This window comes from Lampris incognitus, chromosome 6, assembly GCF_029633865.1.
Source record: "Lampris incognitus isolate fLamInc1 chromosome 6, fLamInc1.hap2, whole genome shotgun sequence".
Taxonomy (NCBI): Eukaryota; Metazoa; Chordata; class Actinopteri; order Lampriformes; family Lampridae; genus Lampris; species Lampris incognitus.
Genome location: NC_079216.1, coordinates 21,517,663 through 21,540,640, shown reverse-complemented (window position 1 = coordinate 21,540,640; position 22,978 = coordinate 21,517,663). Strand labels below are relative to the sequence as shown.

General features: G+C 43.3%; 1 protein-coding gene across 2 annotated transcripts in view; it reads right to left on the bottom strand.

The window, feature by feature from the left end:
* Positions 1-22,978, bottom strand: part of ppfibp2b (PPFIA binding protein 2b) — a 186,647-nt gene that overhangs the window by 17,229 nt on the left and 146,440 nt on the right. For both annotated transcript variants that reach the window (XM_056282718.1, XM_056282719.1), the window contains 8 exons: positions 19,035-19,127; positions 12,139-12,250; positions 9,302-9,363; positions 8,986-9,061; positions 8,674-8,756; positions 8,357-8,424; positions 8,186-8,260; positions 7,319-7,379 (listed from right to left, as the gene is read on the bottom strand). In XM_056282718.1, coding sequence (XP_056138693.1) covers positions 7,319-7,379; positions 8,186-8,260; positions 8,357-8,424; positions 8,674-8,756; positions 8,986-9,061; positions 9,302-9,363; positions 12,139-12,250; positions 19,035-19,127 — 630 coding nt within the window. The remainder of the gene's footprint in view (positions 1-7,318; positions 7,380-8,185; positions 8,261-8,356; positions 8,425-8,673; positions 8,757-8,985; positions 9,062-9,301; positions 9,364-12,138; positions 12,251-19,034; positions 19,128-22,978) is intronic.

Below are 22,978 nucleotides of genomic sequence, written 5' to 3'. Positions count from 1 at the left end.
ATGGCAGTGTTACTCTTTACGCGGCGCGTGAGCCGCCTGCAGCTCCTGAGACTTTGTTTTGCACCTCATATAGATCCACTGATAACAATAAGAACATCGCTATAACTTACTTCTATAGGTTCTGTTTGTGTCCTGTTTTAGCACATTGAAATGAATTATCCAGCAGATGGCAGCATACTGAAGATACGTCAAAGAACGTAGGCTACGTAACAGCGTGGGATCATGGGTAGACATATAGCCTGTGTGTAGCTTTGTATTTGCGAAACATTTTTTTTCACGTTGATAATGCTTATGTATAATTGCATACGTACATGCATACATAAGATGGGTTCAACTCCCAGCCTTACAAACTCACAAACAAGTATTATATATTTTAATAATGCAGTGTAATTATTAATTGAGAATAAAAAGAGATGTAAGGATGGAAAGCTTGGTACTATATTTTTTTAAACATACACAAAGATGGTAAATATCTTGAGAGTGATGATAAAAAAAAACAAACACCCGAGTTATATCTGCAATCTCTGTGGCTCTTTGAGGAATGGTCTTACTCATAAGTGGCTCTCCTTAGAAAATTAGGGAGTACCACTGCAGTATGGTCTTGTCAATCTGTATACTGATTTGGCAAAATTTTACATTGGATGTCCTTCCTGACACAACCACTAACCCTGTGGACGGGGGCACGGGTAAAGCGCTGGATTCCATCCCAGTATTCATGGACTTAGGCCCATGCCTGTAGCCTTTAATAATACAAGGTGTCTAATCCCAGTTAATATTTCATCTATTGGTAGCTCTAAAGTTCTGCCCACTACTGATCACTTCAACAAGAGGTTTAAATTTTGTTATCAGATCACTCTCTACCAAAGCCTTACTAATAAATGATCTGATTCTTGAACATAGTTTCTTTATAATTGGGTTATGTGAAACATGGCTGAAACCAAATGTTTTCCTTCTCTTAAATGAAGCATCCCCACCTCACTATACTTATGCCCACGTAGCTCAGGAAAATAAACAAAGTGGGGGTGTCACCTTAATATTTAAGTCTATTTTCAATTTAACTTCTAAACTTGAATCTAAATTCCAATCTTTTGAGGCTCTATTTCTAAGTCCATCTCTCTCAGCCACGAACAGACTTTGCTCAGTCCACATTGTGATACTCTATCGACCTCCTGGCCTTTACTCACTATTTCTTGAAGGACTTGTCTCAGGTCTTATTAATTGTGACAAGCATGGGCACAAGTCCATGAATACTGGGATGGCATCCAGCACTTTACCTGTGCCTCTGTATATAACGTTAGTGGCTGTCATAGGAAGGGCATCTGACATAACTTTTTGCCAAATCCTTATGTGGACTGAGTAGATCACATCGGATCAGTTGAGGCTCACTACTGGATCAGTCGAGGCCCGGGTTAACAACGACCCCCATTGGTGATGTGCCCTCACAGGGTACCAATAAAAACGATAAAATCCGCTGTGGCGACCCCTGAGAAACAGGGAATAAGCTGAAAGAAGAAGTCTCAGTCTCATGAATAAGAAGTCTCATGAATGTTACTCATTCTGATGAGATTCTAATTCTTGGCGATTTCAATATTCATCTGAATAAGTCTGGTGATCCTCTAAGTAAAGCCTCCCTGGTACTTGTTGATACTTTTGGGTTCACTCAGTTTGTTCAAGGTCGACTCACTGCAGTGGTGGCACTCTTGGTTTGGTTTTATTTAAAGGGATAGCTGTTTCTGATCTGTCTTGCCAACCACATCTGCTGTGACAGATAATTTTCTCATTAAATTTGAAGCATCATTGGCCTGTCCTGTTAATGTCGGCACAGAAGTAATTGCCACTTGCCACACTGGCCCATCCACTGTAGCTGTATTTGGCCAGCAGCTGCCTGAAGTCTTGGCTCCTTTCACTGTAGAGACTGATTCTGTTGAAAATCTCACTAGTAACTTTAATAATAATGATAATAATAATAATAATGGACTACGTTTATATAGCGCTTTATCCAAGACACCCAAACCACTTCACAGAAAAGAGGGAACCTCACTTCAACCACCACCAATGTGTAGCACCCACCTGGGTGATACATTGCAGCCAGTTTGCACCAGAATGCTCACCACACATCAGTTTGAGGTGGAGAGGGAGGAATCGTTGAGCAAATTACATGGGGGATGATTAGGTGGCCAGATGGAGAGAGCCAGGTTGGGAATTTTGCCAGGACACCGGGGAAATGCCTTACTCTTTGCGATAAGTGTCATGGGGTCTTTAATGGCCACAGTGAATCAGGACCTCAGTTTAACATCTCTTCTGAAGAACAGCATCTCCTACAGCACAGTGTCCCTGACACTGCACTGGGCCATTGGGATTTTTTAAAACAATTTTTTTTATTAGGACCAGAGGGAAGACTGCCCCCCTACTGGCCAAAATACACCACATTCAGAAGCAACTCATTTTCCCATGAGGTCTCCCATCTAAGTATTAGCCAAGCCCATACCTGCTTAGCTTCTGTCATTCGGAAGAGCCAGGGTACATGTTGGTATGGCTGCCTGCAAATGAAGCCCTCTCTAGTCTCCTTGATTCAGTTGCACCTCTCACTACCAGAGCTATGCCACTAAAGACACCTACACCCTGGTTTAATGATGTGACATGGGCTCTTAAGTGGGCCTGCAGGAGACTGGGACGTAAATGGTGAAAATCGAAATTGGAAGTTTTTTTTTTACCCATCTTGGGATGAGTCTTTATTGAAATACAAGCGTGCTTTAGCTGCTGTGAAAGCAGCGCATCTCTCTCACTTAATCGATATTAATAAACATAACCCCAGATTTTTCTTTGACACTGTAGCTAAACTTACTAAAAAGCAGCCGTCCATTGGCTGCTCACCATTCACAGTCCATGAGTTTCTAGACTTTTTCTGCAATAAGGTTAATGAGATCGTTAACAAAATTAGTTCTTCAACTCCAGCTACTCCTGCTGATCCTGTCTTACCAAATTCATATCTATACAATGAGTCACTGATAGTCCCTGTTATTACAGCTTTAGAGACTATCTCTCTTGATACTTGACTAAGCTCGTGTCAGCTTCTAACCCAACTACTTGCCTACTTGACCCCTCACCAGCAAAACTTTTTAAAGACCTTTGGCTTTCCTGGGGCCTACAATGCTGGACATTGTTAATTGATCACTTACTACTGACACTGTCCCCAGCAGTTTTAAGACAGCTGTGGTCAAACCTCAACTTAAGAAATGTTGTTATCCTGTTTCAATGTTATATCCTTCTCTCACTCCGAGATGTGACTAATTAGTTTTCTTGTCTCTTTTCCTGTGTACATGAATGGTGTGATGTGAGTCTCCCCTGTGTGCATGTGTAGTCTGTCCTCCTGTCAGCTCTACATAGTGATGGTAGTCATGTGGCTCAGGTCCTAGGCTGTTCCAGTGGCATCTGGACACTGCTTGGCATCCTCCTCATAATTTTCTTCGTATATTTTATAATTCCATTATAATTCTGTCATCCTCTTTCAATGTTCTACTAATATTACTACTACTGCTACTACTACTACTACTACTACTACTTTCAGCTGCTCCCATCAGGGGTTGCCACAGTGGATCATCCGTTTCCTTTTCGTCCTGTCCTCTGCATCTTCCTCTGTCACACCAGCCACCTGCATGTCCTCCCTCATCACATCCATAAACCTCCTCAAACATACTCTTTCAATGTTGTAGTCTGTAAATTGTCTTTTATTCTGTACACACAACATCCATAGCACGTCTGTCCGTTTTTGGAGATAAATCTCTCCTCTGTTGCTCTCCCTGAGGTTTCTTCCTATTTTTCCTTCCTGTTAAAGGGATTTTTTTTTAGGGAGTTGTTCCTTATGCGATGCGAGGGTCAAAGGACAGGATGTCATATTTCTGTAAAGCCCCCTGAGGCAAATTTGTAATTTGTGATATTGATATAATAGACTTGACTTGACTAGTCATGGCAGGGCTTATGTAAGGAGTCGTCCATGTGAACAGTTAATGCAACAATGCATAAAACCTGCTGTCAAACATGGTGGGGGCAACAGGTTTGGGGCTGTTTGGTCTACCCAGGAGACACTGATTTGCACAGGATCAGCAACACACTTACCAAAGAGAATTCCTACTCTATTCTACAGAGCCATGACATCTCTTCTGGGTTTAAGACGTATGGAAGAAGGTTTATTTTCTAGTAAGTCAATGAACTGAAGCACACATAAAAGCTTTGCCAGGACTATCTGAAGTCAAAGCAGGAGTTAGGAGTATTAACTTGTATGGTTTTCCCTCCAGAGTTACCAAACCTTAACCCCATGCAACCCTTACGAGAACATTCACAGCACAACCTCAGAAATGCTCCTAGGGAGCGGTGGAATAATGTTGATTTTTAAATTCAGCACTATCTTTGAGGGCAAATTCCAGATGGGATACAAGGTTAATTAAGGCAACATTCCGTTTCAGCCAAATGTTCTGAATTATGTTAGCAAAAAAATGATGTAACTGGTCTGTCAGACTGCCAGATAGTGAAGTGTGAGTCATCACTCCAGAGAACATGTTTCCACTACTCTAGAATCCAATGCCGCTGTGCTTTACACCACTCTTGCCAAAGCTTGGCACTGCACATCGGGATCTTAGGCTTGTGTGCGGCTGCTCGGCAATGGAAACCCATTTCATGAAGCTCCTGATGAACAGTTCTTGTGCTGATGTTGCTTCCAGAGGCAGTTTGGAAACTCAGTAAGTGTTGCAACCGAGGACAGACAATTTTTACACGCTATGCGGTCCGGTTCTGTGAGCTTGTGTGGCCTACTGCTTTGTGGTTGAGCTGTTGTTGCTCTTGGACATTGCCACTTCACAATACAGACTAAAAGTTGACCAGGGCAGAAATTTGACCAACTGACTTGTTGGAAAGGTGGCATCCTATAACAGATTCACGTTGAAATTCACTGAGCTCTTCAATACAAACCATTCTACTGCCAATGTTGTCCTATGGAAATTATATGGGGGTATGCTTGATTTTATGCACCTACCAGCAATCGATGTGGCTGAAATAGCCAAATCTACTTATTAGAAGGGGTGTTCACATACCTTTGCCCATTTTGTATATCAGTTGAATTGGTGTTTGTTTCTGATGAATGATATAAGCAAACCGATCTTTGGATCCCAATGAGAGTGTGTGTATGAATATATAAACATATGTGGTAATGTTTTATAAATATATATACACATACACTCACTGAGCACTTTATTAGAGATACCCAAGGCTCAGCGTTTTCGGTTTTTACCGATTTTCACCGAAAAATACCCAGATTTTTTTAAAAGGAGCACCCGGATTTTATGTTTCCACGGATCCAAAAGTTGTTCCTGTTTGTGTGAGGTTATGTAACAGTGTCCTCTTGTGGCGAAATTCGGCATGCTGAATGGCTTTGAAAAGTTAAATTGACAACGCTGAGCCTTGGGGATACTATACTAACAGTGGGTAGGGCCCCCCTTTGCACTCAAAACAGCCTCAATTCTTCATGGCATGGATTCCACAAGATGTTGGAAACATTTCTTTAAGAATCTGGTCCATATTGACATGACTGCATCACACAATTTATGCAGATTTGTCAGCTGCACATTCATGCTGGGCATCTTCCATTTTACCACATCCCAAAGGTGCTCCACTGGATTCAGATCCGGTGACTGGGAAGGACACTGAAGAACAATGAGCTCGTTGTTAAGTTCATGAAACCAGTTTAAGATGACTTTTGCATTGCGACATGGTGCATTATCATGCTGGAAGTAACCATTACAAGATGGCTAAGTTGTGGCCACAAAGAATGCACATGGTCAGCAACAATACTCAAACAGGCTGTGGCATTCAAGAGATGATTGATTGGTATTAACAGGCCCAAAATATGCCAAGAAAACATTCCCCACACCATTACACCACTGCCACTAACCTGGACTGTTGACACAATGCAGGTTGGGTCCATGGTTTCATGCTGTTGGTGCCAAATTCTGACCCTACTATCTGTGTACCGCAGCAGAAATCCAAGATTCATCAGACCAAGCTACATTTTTCCGGTCTTCAACTGTCCGGTTTTAGTGAGCCTGTGCCCACTGCAGCCTCAGCTTTCTGTTCTTTGCTGACAGAAGCGGAACCCAACATGGTCTTCTGATTTTGGAGCCTATCTGCCTCAAGTTTCCACATGTTGTACATTCTGAGATTTTCATTCTGATTTTCTGCTCACTACAATTGTGGTAAGCAAGAAAAAAAATATAAAAGTGGCGAGGGAGGACATACACTTGGCTGGTGTGACAGAGGAAGATGCAGAGGACAGGAAGAAATGGAAACGGATGATCTGCTGTGGCGACCCCTAATGGGAGCAGCCGAAAGTAGTAGTAGTAGATATACAAGTGCTTTCGACAGTGGACATGGGTCATCATGGGCACTCTGATCGGTCTACGGCCACGCAGTCCCATACACAGCAAGTAACCTGTGATGCACTTTGTGTTCTGACACCTGTCTATCATAGCCAATATTAACTTTTTCAGCAATTTGAGCTACAGTAGCTCTTCTGTGTGATCGGGTTAGCCTTCACGCCAAACACCCATCAATGATCCTTGGGCGCCCATGACCCTGTCACCAGTTGTCTCTCCTTCGACCACTTTTGGTAGAAACTGACCACTGCATACTGGGAACACCCCAAAAGACCTGTCATTTTGGAGACGCTCTGATCCAGTTGTCTAGCCATCACAATTTGGCCCTTGTCAAAGTCTCTGAGATCCTTACGTTGCCCATTTTTCCTGCTTCCAACACATCAACTTCAAGAACTGATTGTTCCCTTGCTGCCTAATATATCCCATCTCTTGACAGGTGCCATTGTAATGAGATAATCAATCAAGTTATTCACTTACCTGTCAGTGGTTTTAATGTTTTGGCTGATCGGTATGTGTATATTTATGCATTAGGTTAGGTTGGGTTAGGGTGTGTTATGTCATGCTGCACAAAAGTACCTCTGCCCCTATGTCTGACTCAGGCTCAAGTGAATGGACCTCTACAGCGAATAGCAAGCACACAGGCAGGCAGGCAGGCAGGCAGGCACACACGCACACACACACACACTTTGTTAGCTGTCACAAAATCAGCTTAAAGTAAACTGATGTTGGTTTTGGTTAGAGATTATTATGTTAGTGTGAGCTTGCTACCACTCAGGTAGGTACTGTAAACTAGTACCAGGCACAGAAGTTCGGCTCAGTTAAACTACAGATGAAGCCAAGTCCGACAGCAGCGCTACTTTTTCTGAGACAGTTAAGATGGCTGTTGTACCAACCTTTTGCAAGGATCCACTCTGCAACTCTTCAAGGCTACTGGACAGCATCCTACCCCGACTCCTGGACCGAAAACAAACCCCAGAATGTGAAAGGATGGACGGATCTTTTTCTGTTGCATCAGGGCAATCCTATTTAGCATGTCTATGGTGGTCGCAGGGAATTTTAATGGTGGTGACTGGCTTTCACTGATGGTATTGCTTTCAAAGCATTACCAAATATTGTGTGGTAGTTATTTGACTACAAGCCAAATTCTCATTCAAATGATGTTCCTTAAACAAGGAATTTCTGGGGTGTCCAGGTAGCGTAGCAGTCTATTCAGTTGCCTACCAACAAGGGGATCTGAGGTTCGAATCCCCGTGTTACCTCCGGCTTGGTCGGGCGCCCCTACAGACACAATTGTCCGTGTCTGCGGGTGGGAAGCCGGATGTGGGTATGTGTCCTGGTCGCTGCTTTAGCGCCTCCTCTGGTTGGTCAGTCGGGGTGCCCATTCCGTGGGGGGGGGGTGCTGCTGGGGGGAATAGCATGATCCTCCCACACGCTACGCCCCCCTGGTGAAACTCCTCACTGTCAGGTGAAAAGAAGCAGCTGGCAACTCCACATGTATTTGAGGAAACATGTGGTAGTCTGCAGCCCTCACCGGATCGACAGAGGGGGTGGAGCAGCGACTGGGACGGCTCAGAAGAGTGGGGTAATTGGCCGGATACAATTGGGGAGAAAAGGGGGGGGATCCCCCTCCCAAAAACAAGGACTTTCACTTTCATCTATTTAGGTGTTGTACAATTAACTGACCTGAATCATAACTCATTCTAAGTTGTATGCATACACAAACACACAAACAGTTTGACATTACATAGGATTCTACTTGCCATGCTCCATTAAGGAGACTTGCATCTCCAGCGGAAACCAGCGATGTCTCCATGGAGTTCTGAACACTACGAACACTGACACATACAAAAGAAGATAAACAGTATGTGTGTATATATGTATATATATATATATATATATATATATATATAAATATAGGTGTGTGTGTGTACCTGGAGTCTAGTTCTCTCTGAAAGGGGGACGAAGACATTAGCAGTGGTGAAGATGCCCTTGATGACATCTACACCGAAAAAAAAAACCCCAGATAAGCTCATTCAGTCCATGTAAAGTGGTTTATCAGGCCATCTCTTTTGACAACAAAGACGTCTGACATTTTTCTTCGTCTATTTGTGAAACAAAGTGCATAGTAATGAATGCTGATGATCAGAATATTGACAAGCCCTTTGACTGCCACTCATTGTGCTAATTAACTATGGCAGTTTATAAAAATGGCTGCCCTTAACCAGTCAATGCATGTGTGGTGTCTTACCTCTGATCTGAGGATATCAGAGTTTGCCTTGTGTGTGAGTGCTCTGAGCTTTAGACTGCCACTCAGCTCCTCCTCGCTACTCCCTGGTAGGCACAATACATGGCACAAAGCATCATTAACCATTAGCATCATTAGCACAGTATCATCAGAATACAGGGAGAGAAGGAAGAGAGGAAAAGGAGAAAAGAGGAGAGACAAGTTAAGAGATAGAATCGAGCAATTAATAGTTAATAAATTCACAGAGCAACCACATTAGCGAATACAAAAAGGTTGGAAAAGAATATTTAAAGAAACACAGCAGATGATGTCCACCTTGTGTGAGTGCCATGACTTCCTTCATCTTCTTGCACTGCCCCAGCAGAATGGTCAGCTCCTCTATGTGACGATCCTGTAATCCAGCAAGACTCCAAGTATTTAGTCTTAATACGGGATATTTTTTTAAAACCTCTAGAGTAAAGTAGTGATCTTTCTTTTGGGATCCAGTTTCATTTAATCATACAGTATTGTAACTCCTGACATGTGGGGGATACCCCAGAAGTTAAGATGGGGGCACATTTGAACAAAATGAGCTGTAACTCTATCAATAGTGTATTCAGTAAGATAAAGAACTGAAGAAGAACTTGTTTACCTTTTCATCACATGAGGCCAACAAGGACTCCATCCCTGTCTTCAGCCTTTGCAACTCTTGGTCTGAGAAGCAGGAAAAATATGGCATTAGACGATAGTTCATAGCCACTCATCTGTGCATCTTGGCATGTCAGTGATGTGATGTGTTTGAGACAGACACAGCAGCCATGCGTACAGAGATGACCAGCAGAACAAACACACACTAACAACACAAGCAGCCGTACACCGTTACCATGACGACCACCACACCCGTTAAAAACTGCCTCTAACTGTTGTTGTTTACGTTTAGTAACTATGGCAGCTGTGAGAAATAAGGGCATTCTCCTTATTTCACAAAGCGTAACTTCATAGAAGTTATGTTTTCACCTGACAACAATGAACGACAGCATGCGACCCACACAAAAACACACCTGGGCTCTTTCAACATCCTTTCAAGCAGTGCGGCTGTGTTCTGGCTTGTTGCAGTGAGGCAGCAGAAGACTTAAGGCCCCCATACACTGGGGGTTTTTGGCCGTCTTAGCGCTGCCTCAGACAAATTGTTCAAATCGATGACACACGGGTTGTTGTGAAGGATGGTCAGCTCTTTCAGTGTGACGGGTTAAGGACAGACAACAGAGACAATCTGGGCCGTGATCATGTAGTCTGACAGGATATGACTGTTATGACAACATCCACGAGTGAACAATAGGAGCACGGCAGGAAATGATGATATTTTAGCAACTGTAATTAATAGAGTATCAAGCTATTTTTAACAAAAGGAAGTCACTACTCAGTATTCTTTCTCTTTCTGTGTATTTGTGTGTGTATTGCTGTCAGGGAATCAATCAACATCATCCTAGTCTAAAATACCTGTTTCCTTACAAATGACTGGAGATATGTTACCTCAGCCTCACTTTTGGAGAATATCCAGCCCAAGGCAAAATAAAATAGCCTTCATTGGGGCATCCAGGTAGCATAGCCGTCTATTCTGTTGCCTACTAACACGGAGATCGCCAGTTCGAATCCCCGTTACCTCCGGCTTGGTTGGGCATCCCTACAGACAACAATTGGCCGTGTTCTATGGCTGGGAACCCAGATGTGGGTATGTGTCCTGGTCGCTGCACTAGTACCTCCTCTGGTCAGTCGGGGCGCCTGTTCGGGGGGGAGGGGGACCTGGGGGGAATAGCGTGATCCTCCCACGCGCTACATCCCCCTGATGAAACTCCTCACTGTCAGGTGAAAAGAAGCGGCTGGCGACGCCACATGTATCGGAGGAGACATGTGGTAGTCTGCAACCCTCCCCAGATCAGCAGAGGAGCTGGAGCAGTGACTGGGACGACTCAGAAGAGTGGGGTAATTGGCCAAGTACAATTGGGGGAGAAAAAAAGGGAAAAATCCACCCCCCCCCCCAAAAAAATGCCTGCATTAATACAACTATATTTAGTTCAGTGAGACCATTTTGAATGTTCTCGGGACCAAGTCGCCCTTTTGTGGTGGGCACGGCCGACGATGTCGGCTGCCTTTCACACAACACGATGGCACTCCCATCTCAACCTACAGTCTGACAAGAGGGACGTATCAAGATTTTACTTCTTCCCCGTCATAAAGCGTGACACACAATAAATGTGCAAGACCGCCAAAATCGCACAGTGTGTGGGAGTCTTCAATACAATTTCTAGAGACTTTGTCCACTAGTCACCCAAGAAAAGCTGAAACAACAGGTCATCATGTGCAATGTAAAGCGCATCGGGCAGACCGCTACACATGTAGATGAAGATGTGGTGTTTTCCATGCCTGTTGCAATGCTGCTTTACTGTTGCTGAGCCATGAACAATGCTATGAAAACCCACCAGCAAACAGGCCTGTATGAAACTGAGCTGGGGGACTTTAACAATGGCTACTGCTGTGTCCAGCTATATGCATGAGTAAAATGCTCATAGAGAGCCTAATGTTTGTCAGCCATGCAACATTTGAAAGGATGTGATGCATTACTGAGTTTATCCTAGTCGAGCCGGAATAATTACTACAACAACACAGAACTCGAGCAGTGGACCGATCTCAAACCAAACGCCCAGCCACTTCAACCGTCATCAGCCTTTAACATTCTCATGTGGCCACTCAACCCAAGACTTTGGTGTTTCACATTAAAATTGAGCCAATATTTTGACTTTAAACAGCCAAGAGTGACACAAAATTAAATAGGACTCTCTCTCCACAACAACCTTCAAACATGCAGTATGAGTGACATTACAATACTATTGCTAGCAACCGCTCTGATGGACCATTATCCAAGAGACCGGTGGTCTTCAAAAAGTGTGCCATTGACGGCCATCTTTATACAGACTTTTTTATCCAACCAAACTCAAGACCACCTGATTTCACCAAGTAGTATACGTGCAACCAGAGGGAGCGATGGTAATTCAGCCAGCAGTTTTTGATTGGAATGAAAAAGTGCACAGTCTTGGGTTTTGATGTCACATTATTGCAGACTATTGAGAAAGACAACTACTGTGCCAGAGAGTCAGTGAATACCATCCGAAATGCAACTGGAATCGAACATCCAGTGACACAAATGCTAAAGTTAATTGTCAAGTGACTGAACTGGTAGGGGAGTTTGGTTGGAAATCGGACAAACACGTCATTGCCACGCCTTACATTTGTCAATCAGCTGCTTGATATGCACCTCCTCTACAGCAGAGAGCAGCAGAGTGAAGAATATGTCAGTTAAGAGTCGTAAGAGGAGGGATGTGTTGATTAGATGTTAATTGGAAAAGCAATAACTTATAGCTCTCTCTCACACACACACACACACACACACACACACTGACTGAGACACATGTGTACATAGGATGACTGTACCGCTCTCTGCATTGTTGGCAGCCATGCTGCCTTGGGCTTGCAGTTGCTTCTGTAGACATTCTATCTCTGCATCTTTGGAGGCCAGGAGCTCCTGAAGCTCTGAGATCTCTGCCTACGAATTGAGATGGAATAGACGGCAAAGTGAATAACATCTCAGATGAATGAGTGCTGGTTAATGAATGGATTAGAAAAATAGTGACTGAAATATGCAGTAAATTATACCTAGTGAGATATGGCTTAAATTTCTGGCTTAATTTATTGACTTAAGTGTGATAAATGATTTTGGTGTAGCGACACAACTGCAAAACGCTACTGACAGATTTAAGCCAACTATGCTAATGTGTTCGTGTGTGTATAAAAGAGAGACAGGGATCAATAATCTGTCAGTGGAACACCCATTAAGCACTTTACTGTGACACTTCTTGACCAAGAAAAATGAGGCATGAAATCAAGGAAAACATATAAAACCCAGGGAAATTGAGAACACTGATGACAACATAATTTCAGTGCCTGTACAGCAAAATAAATAAATAAATAAAAAAATCAGAACAAACAATTCAGTCACATACTTCATCAATGTCCTTTCTCTGTCAACTAATCAATATGTTGAAACAAGGGAGAAAGTCAAGAAAGTTAAGTTTATTTGCCACAGATGCAAAAGAAATTATCTTACCGTTTTGATAGTTATTGCACTAATTTCAAATAATAATATTACCTTTCGACCAAATATGAGATTAATCATCTTGTCAAGATGAATATGTTTTTGCAGTGTGGGTAAAAGACATGGGAGGACTTCAGGAAAGAGAAGAAACTAACACAAAGAATGCTTTTTCAAATATGAAACAGTGGAGACACATAGCTGGAAAACAGACTACTGAAGAACACACAATGACGTTAAAGGAAGTCTCCTCTTCTAATCAGCCCGACAATGACGAGGCTACACTGGTATCTAGGGGAGTCAAGAACTCCATGGTTAAAAGAGGCTTCCTACAGAACATCAAACAGAACATCCTACAGAACATCTGTCAAATGGACAGGAGAACCTGGATAACATCTTAAATGACAACGCTGGTGTAATTTTATGGTTTTCCCAGTGTCAGAAAAAGCTATGAAGAGACCAAATTCCTTCATGCACTTGACATACTTTTTTTCTATCTAACACTTAGCTCTCATCTGGGACGCCATGGGATCCCATTGTGTTCAACAAAGCATTCAACAGGGGTCACACACAAAGTCACACTGCTGGTGCCTTGGCCTCTATAATGCATCATTGTGAACAACGTGTGCTTTTTAGTTTTTCCTGAAAAGACTTTATAAGGTAACAATTTATTTTCAGTTCTATAGAAAGTAGTATAGTTTCTGGCAGACTTGAGAGTGAAGAGATCACTGAGCATACTCACGACTTCTCATTGGATGAACTGTTGGATCGTCAACCATGCTGGGTTGTTTACTACAGCATCTCACATTATACTGTCTTGTGATTGGCTGTTTCAGCTTGTCGTTAAATGTTATAGTTTCTGACTGGCTGTCCTACGATGGCAACAGTGGGATTGGTAGTGTCTGGTTTCTGTCTCCTGCCACACCGGAAGTAAATACAAATGCACAGCATTGAAATAATGAAAATACTTCCTATTAAAATAATAAATAATAGAATATTTCCTAACACGTCCTCAGTGGAGGAGGTAGCGCCTGAAGACTCGGCGGAAGCCCCACCCATATCCCTGGCAGAGGTCTCTGAGGTAGTTAAGAAGCTCCTCAGTGGCAAGGCACCGGCATGGATGAGATTGGCCCTGAGATGCTGAAGGCTCTGGACATTGTTGGGCTGTCTTGGCTAACACGCCTCTTCAGTGTCACGTGGAGGTCACAGACAGTACCTGTGGAGTGGCAAACTGGGGTGGTGGTTCCCATATTTAAAAAAAGGGGACCGGAGGGTGTGATCCAATTATCGGGGAATCACACTGCTCAGCCTCTCTAGGAAAGTCTACTCTAGGATGCTGGAAAGGAGGCACCAACCAATTGTCGAACCTCGGATCCAGAAGGAACAATGCAGATTTCATCCTGGCCGTGGAACAATGGACCAATTCTTCACCCTTGCACATGTGCTGACGGAGGCATGGGAGTTTGACCAAGCCAGTCTACATGTGTTTTGTGGACCTGGAGGGTTGACGACCGTGTACCCCAGGGCACTCTGTGGGGGGTACTGTGGGAGTATCGGGTACTGGGGCAGTTGCTACAAGCCATCCGGTCCTTGCATAACCAAAGTGAGAGCTGTGTCCGTATTCTCGGCACAAATTCAAACATGATTTCGGTGGGTGTTGGACTCCGCCAAGGTTTTCTCTTGTCTCCGATTCTGTTTGTGATATTTATGGACAGGAGTTCAAGGCGCAGCCAAAGTGAGGAGTGTGTCAATTTTGGGAACCTCAGAATTGCATCCCTGCTCTTTGCAGATTATGTGGTTTTGTTGCCTTCATCAGAATGCGACCACCAGTACGCACTGGGGCGGCTTACAGCCCAGTGTGAAATGGGTGGGATGAGAGTCAGCACCTCCAAGTCTGAGGCCAGGTTGTACTGGACCGTTGTGGTGAAGAGGGAGCTGAACTGGAAGGCAAAGCTCTCAATTTACCAGTCAGTCTTCGTTCCAACCCTCACCTATAGTCATGAGCGTTGGGTAGTGACCGAAATGGTGAGATCGGGGATAGAGGCAGCTGAAATGACTTTCCTCCATAGGGTGCCTGGGCTCAGCCTTAGAGATAGGGTGAGCAGCTCAGATATCCGGAGGGAGCTCGGAGTAGAGCCGTTGCTCCTTCGCGTCGAAAGGAGCCAGTTGAGGTGGTTCAGGCATCTGATTAGAATGCCTACTGGGCACCTTCCTTTGGAGGTTTTCCGGGCACGTCCAACTGGGAGGAGACCCCGAGGTAGATCCAGAACTCGCTGAAGGGACTACATGTCCAATCTGGCCTGGGAACAGCTTGGGATCCCCCAGGAGGAGCTGAAGGGCGTTTCTGGGGAGAGGGATGTCTGGAGTGCCCTACTTAGCTTGCTTCCACCGCGACCCGACCCCGGAGAAGTGGCTGATGATGAGATGAGATGAGATCAGACTTCCTATTAAATGGAACAGTTGGCTGTGTTTTGAAATCACCTTTGGAAAAAGTGGAACACAGTATTTCATAATAATGAATTACACCATGTAAGTCTGAAGCTTTGTTTCTTTTTTTAATGGGATCCCACTGCTGTAGGCTTGGGAGCCAAGTCTGGCATTGGCTAGATGGAAAAGACTTAAATATGGGGGAATTTAGTCTTTTCATAGCATTTGTCAACAATGACAATAACATAAAATCACACCAGCGTTATCCTTTAACATAAGGAAATCTACCCAAAACTTAAAATACTGGCAGTCCAAAGCTGTGATTCACAGTTTCATGGCTGTGTACCATACAAAGGTGTTTCACTTAGGAGATGGTGAATTTGTTCAAATATATAAAATGGCTGGGTTAGTTTTTTTCCCATCATAACAGTGCTATGAGAGTGTTACACCACACTTTTTAGATGAGAATCACCTCTTGAAACTTGCTTTAAACGCAGTCACTCAAACTGACATTCAGTTTCACTTTCAGCGGTACCTTCTGTGTATCTGACTGGATGCTCTGTTTGACTCATGCAAAAGCATCTATTTCATAATGTTAATGTTGTGACCTGTTGAGATATGATGTAAATAATCTTATCCCACGACCTTAGCTAATAAACATATATGTAGCCTTAGCTACTCTACTAGGCTTACCTCCAATTACTGTTCTAGTCACAAAAAGGTGATATAACCACTGTTTAGGATTGTTTTAGGTGAGTGTGTATGTGTGTGTTTTGCGTACACGTATGAGACAACAGGTGGCGAATGCACTGACAAGCTCTAAAAAACTACAAGTCTTTAATAACAGAACATACATGAGATCATTAAGACATTTGTAAAAAGAGCTGTGCTCTGCATCCATGACACTCAATGTACTTGTTTGGTTTAGAAAATGTGTTTGTTCAGCTAATGGGTTTATCCATGTAGACTTATAAAATGAGGATAAATGACTTAAGGTTTTTGACAAAGATGGGTGGGGGGTTGCAGGGATCAGTAAACATACTAGGGCTGCACAATTAATTGCGATCACTATTTTGGCTTCCCACAATTAAATTAACATGATCGACTGCGATATTGACATTTAAAATGCGTGCTCCGCTCATGGAACGTGCCGCTGTATATCAAATCAAGCACTTCCTAAACTAACTACCTGACCAATCACAGCTGTTCCCTAGATCAAAGGGAACAGTTTGCCAACCCTGCAGTGGCAGCCTGTGCAAACATTTTCTGGTTGTTGCGGCTGCAGTCCAGAGTAGACGAGTAAGGGCAAAATGAACATCAAATGTCTGGAGCAGAAGGTGAAGAGCTAGTTCCTCGAAACAGATCCTCATCCCTTGTTTGGAAATATTTTGGATTTAGGGCAAGTGATGTCATATGCAAGTCATATGCAAAGAGTGCTGTAGAATTGTGTGCGCGCCACAAAGCAACACAACTAATCTTTTCAACCACCTGAAAAAAAACACCACAAACTGCAGTACGATGAATGCATGAAGGCCAAGGAGAATAACGTTAGCTCACTGAATCCCCATCCTTGTCAAACGTCAACTCAGACATCCATAACAGCAACCCTGTACAGCACGTCACCGTATCCATCCAGCTCCCAAAAACAGACTGAAATAACCAATGCAATCGCACTCCATTTGGCCACATATGTGATCCCCTCATGCAATTATTTTTCCAAAGTGGCATTACCTGCGCTGTATGCAAAACGTTGCGGGGGAAATAGACAGGGATGTCCCAGCTGTCGAGTACTTTGCGACTACCACTGACCTATGGTCAAGCAGAACAGTGGAGCTGTACTTGAGCCTGACAATTCCGTTTCATCGATGGTCATTTTAAAATGAATAGTTGATGCTTTCAAACATCATTTTCCCCACAAGACCACACAGAATTATTTTAAAAGAAAGTATATGTCCGTAAAATCAATGAATAATCGTGATAAAAAACCGTGATCTATCATTTTGGCCATAATCGTGCAGCCCTAAAACATGCACTAACCTAAATTAAATCCTTGGTAGGCCAAGTGAACACGTTTTAGGCTCTATTGCTTCTGGCTTACGGACAAGACTCCCTGTTCCCTTCACCATACGAACAAACATGAAACACACACATGGAAACATGCAAGGAGCTCTTCCTCTATGGATGCTCATGACATTCAGTAATATTCACATCACTCATGGAACCTTTCAGTCACAAAAAAAAAATGTTTGGCTTGATCCATGAATGGATTTCCCGTTTATTTCAGTTTTCTTAGTCTGATAGATACAAGGCAGATACAGCTTACTGCTTGCTCTGCCAGATCCAGATCCCTATTCTACAGAGAATTTCAAATGTACAGGTGCAACCAGCTGAATCCTAATGGTCCCCATTACCCCAGTTAGTTGACAAGAGAAACAATCAGCTGTCTGATTAAAGTCATCTCAAATTTATTTTGTTCTGTTTTTCTGCCCATTTTCTCTCTCTAACTCCATCTCTCTCCTACTGCCTCATACTTCAACCTTGATAATGAACAATCACAAAAAAAAAAAAAAATACAAGGCAGCTCAGGATAAGGAGGAATTAAGAAACTGCAAGTGCAAAAACAGGAGACTGGGGAAGAAGAGGAGGAAGTAAAAGCGCAGAATGTGAGAAACAAAACAGAGGAGGAGCATCAGGAAGGCAAAATACTAGCAGGTGCACAAACTCAAAAACAAGACTGAGTAACAAGCAGAGAAAAGCAAAGAATACAGAACAGAAAGATGCGAAAAAGCAGAGGGAGGAAGAGGAGGGGGAGGAGAGGAAAGCACCTGTGCGCTGCGCCAGCGCTCCTCCCAATGCTGCTTCTCCAGCTGTGTGTGCTCCACAGTCAGCTTGAGGCTGGACAGCTGGGCCATGAGCGACTGGTAACACACATGGAGAGAGTAAGAGCTAGAGAGCTAGAGAGCAAGAGAGAGAGAGAGAGAGAGAGAGAGAGAGAGAGAGAGAGAGAGAGAGAGAGAGAGAGAGAGAGAGAGAGAGAGAGAGAGAGAGAGAGAAAGAGAGAGAGAGAGAGGGAGGGAGAGAGAGACAGAGAGAGGGAGGGAGACAGAGAGGGAGGGAGGGACAGAGAGAGAGAGAGATGGGGACAGAGGAGGGATGGAAAGAAGAGGAGGGTCATCTTAGGGAAGAAGGGTTTGGCCCAGTGAAACAGAGAGATGTAGAGAGAAGGGGAATGGTGAAAACAAAAAACAGGCGAAAGGAAGCCATAGTGCAAAGAAAAAAAGAAACAGGCAGTGAAAGAGAGAGAGAGAGAGAGAGAGAGAGAGAGAGAGAGAGAGAGAGAGAGAGAGAGAGAGAAAGAGGGAGGCATTTTAAGCAGAATTAAATGATCATTTAAGGTTCCTTGATTTATCCTTCAACAAACAACCAGAGAAAGAGGGATGTCTATTATTAGAGAAAAAATTAGTCATAGCATGCAGGACGGAAAAGAATTGCTCTACTTCGTGACAGTGAAAGCAGCGGAGTATTCTGACACAAGTGTCAGTTACTAAAACTGACAGTAGAGGAGTGTTATGATCATAAAAACAGCTATCTTATATGAAATAAACACTACCAGAGAGCACATGAAACACACACACCATAACTGTATGTCATGGTTACCACTTTAATATCTGCAGTCCTACAGTATGTGGCACCAGAGACCAGAGTAACCAAAGCCTACGATTTGAGTAGGTCATGTTTGGTTACGAAGAAACTTACCATAGAAATGTATGTCAAGTTGAAGTAACGTAAATTAAAGTACAGTACAGAGTACCTTAGTGGCTCGGAGTTTCCTCTCATACTGGCTCTTCTCTCCCACGAGCGCCTCCACTTTGCTCTTTAGCTGCTTCACTTCTTGAGTTAAGTCCTAGAGACAACATAAAACCAAAACCCACAAAACTTTTAACTCATGCAGCACTAAAGCAATCATTGGATGTCAAACTGGAAGAAAAAAAAAACACTAAACAGTTGAGATATTTTGAACTCCAATTACTCTGGAACTCTTGAGAACTAAAAATATCTTAACAAAATGCACGCATTTTCCCATATTTTCCCATAATTTCAACATCAGCAGAAATCTTGTCAAGATCACCAGACAGCGGGAAACAACAGATAAGGGAAGGGGCATTCCAACACAGAACAACATTCAGGGCACTAACGGGGAAGGTCTCCCAGGCTGAAGAGTTAATATGGAGATACAGACGAATGCAGTGGAATTAGGATCCTCCTGAAACAAACACCATGGCGTGCAGTTATCAACGCAGGAAAAGGCCGAACATGGGAACCCAAACCAACGAATGAAACACATCCAATTTGTACTGGAACAAGAGATCCACCAACAATCAGTGAAGCCATTGACCAAAAGCATCCATTTATCGCCAGTGCTTTGCACAAACCTTGCATAGTTTCACCTAAAAGACAACTTTCCAGGGAGGGGGACCATTCAATTGGCATTTTCATTTTAGTTTTGTTTGGCCCAGGATAACTGATAGTAGATTATAAAATACTTTTTCTGCATCCACCATCAAAAAATGGCAATATGCACTGCTTCATATTGCATTTAATTACAAATATAGGGGCTATCATATGGCTATTGGCACCCTAGTAAGGGTTGGGACACACTGACCAATGTGAACCTTGGTTAGTAGGGAAGAACCATTGTCATGCAAACACATTAAAAAACAGCTGGACATAGGATACAACAGATTAAAGGTCTTATCAAGAACAAATCCAGAGCTGAGTTTAAACTGTTTTTGCAGATACTTACAACACCTGAGGAGCATGGAAAGTGAATATCATTTCTCTGGTGGTTTATCTTGACTAGGATAGTTTCCTTTTATTTCCTAGATCCTTCTGGAGCACCCACCAGCTAGCTGATAAGGAGAGTTCCGTTTCTGTACAGACCAAATTTCCCTCCAGAAAGTGAAAACTCAACCATGGCCTTACCATAGTTTCTGAACTTATCAGTTTTGTAGATTTTGCATACTTTTTGCATTTGCATTGCATTTTTTAGATACAGCGCTCCATCCCTGTTTGGTAGGTTACTGTATTGTTTCAGATTCAGTCTCATTTGCACCTCAAGTATATAGAAGTATTTGGCAAACAGATTGAAGAGGTCAAAGTCCCGATGAGCCAGAGTCTAGTGTGCCCCCCCCCCCATTTACTGCAGTACACATAGATACTCTGCAGAAACACTACAAAAGAGGTTGTTAGTATGTTTCTCTGAAAACTTCCAGATAACAGCAGGTGTACGGTATGGTTAGAAGTGAAGAGGAAGGAAGGAGAGAGGAACTGAGGGGAAGTGGTGGGGAAAGATGAGTTCATCCATCAAGTCTTCCTACATGTACATTCTGTCCTCCATTGTGTACCCGGCATTCACCCGGGTCAGAGTCAGACAGGCACAGATTTGAGCCAGCCAAGCCCATCTTGAGACTCTGGTCATGGGCTTGGTGGTGTGTGGCCCCCCCCTCAAGGGCCTCCCTCTCCTCCAGGGCCCGTTTCTCCTGGATGCGAGTGTTGATCTCCTGCTGAAACCTGCACATCTGCTCCTGGAGTTCACTGATGAGATTAACCACACACTGGGAGGATGAAGAGTGGGGGGCAGGGGGTGGAGGAGAGACAGTGTGAGAGAGAGAGAGAGCGAGAGCAGGTTGAGTGTGAATGGTGTGAAATGAACAGTGGTGATGGTAGAGAAAGTGAAGGAAAAGTAGTTGTACAGAGGAGAGGAGACAGAGACATGAGCTTATTTATCAATGAAATGAGTCAAAGTATTTGGATATGTTAGCTGCTGGTCAGCCAACACTTTTTATAACAAAAAAATCCCCAAAACAGAACAAACTAGAAGAGTACACTCAGTAGAGTGCAAATCCTCGCCAGATGTATCTCCCCTTCTGGTGATACTTGGTGACAAACCACCCCTTTTTTAACCTACCGGGAGAAGGGAAAATACGAAGGCACTGCCTGCGTACCTCCCCTTCTCTGGTGCTCGGACTTGGGGAAAAAAAAAACAGCTGAGGAGTTAGCACTCAATTGCGGCATAAAACAGGTTTTTAAAAGGCTTTGAATCACCACAGCCACGAGAAGTCCTTGATCATACAGTCATAACTGTGCAAAAAACTCATTAGGCTGACAGGTCCAGTAGTATGTGAGATTAGCAGTGGACAGATACATGCACACACGGACAGAAAAAGTGTTTTTCTGCCATTATAAGACTTTTGTGCAGTGCCCAAGTCAACTGAACGGGAAACATGGAAAAAAAAGCTTTTTAATAGACAGCGCTAAAGCTAAAAAAAAAAAAACCTAATAAAAACGTATTGCCTGTCAGTCTGGATGTGCAGCCTCCTAGGTGGACCCTCGCACAAATGCCACCATATGAACTTGTACTTTCCAAAAAGAAAAGGTTTGCTATGTGACCATTTTAGTCTAACCCTAACCCTGTCTTTATTTTCATAATTTAATAAAACTGGGTTAACTGTTTACACTTACACATGCACGACTCACCTGAAGTTGACTCAGATCAGGCAGCAAATGGAATATGCACCGCTTCCTGTTTTGATTGCAACCTAGAGGAAGTTGTTCCTTTATAACTTGCACGTTTTTTGGATTATTAAAATTCTTTTAATAACTTTTGATCATATCGCTGCCCAATCCGAATCAACAACAACTGCAAGTCGCACAACGCACCGTTGACTTAGATCAGGCAGCGAGAGAGAGCAGCATTTGGTCGAGTGAGCTAGAGAGTGAATGATGATAGCAAAAACAAAAATTTTTCAAAGGTTTTTACCACAACCACAAGAGGTTCTTCATCATACAGTGATACCTGTACACAAATAAATTTAGGCTGATGGGTCCAGTATCCAAAGGAATTGAATCAAGTGCAACTGGACTTGGTATATATGCGTGAAGACGTTTCGCCTCTCATCCAAGAGGCTTCCTCAGTTTGTGCCTTTCTAACTAGACCAAGCCAGTAGGCAAAACGTCTTCACGGATATATACCAAGTCCAGTTGCACTTGATTCAACTCCTTTGGATAACCATGACCTGGATGAATGAGAACATTCACAGACATGGGTCCAGTAGTTTGCGAGATTAGCCACAGACACACACAGACACAGACACAGACACAGACACAGACACAGACACAGACACACACACACACACACACACACACACACACACACGACCAAATGCATAATAGCCCTCCGGGCTATCCACCTGGCAGGGATGATAAATGATTAATACAAAACTACCTGTGCAGCAAAGTGAAAGTGAACATCAAAAACATACAAAGTGACTTAAAAAAAAGGTACAACAATTCAATAACAAATATGACTTGCTCAACTTCTTGTGTTCTATTGTAACAGGTGCCTGAAATTCAGATTTGACCAGAAATGTAAAGCGCTTTGAGTGGCTGTTGCAGCTAGAAAAGGGCTATATAAAATGCAACTTGATTGACTGATCGACTGATTGAACTTGAGGGAAAAACAGTTGGAAATATCCTGAAAGTAGGGGTGTACTGGAAAAGAAATTCAGCCTTGGATTTATCCACTGGGACAGGCCCCCGGGCGGGGGGTTGATTACATAAGTACAGTATACAACAGTGAGTTACGGGGGGGGGGTTAATGTAATTAAAGGACAAAACCCACTAGAGTTAGCGTCCTAGTCCTTTCTGAACTAGGGTGCTAATGATAATGCCTTTTATTGTTGACAGGTGATTCTG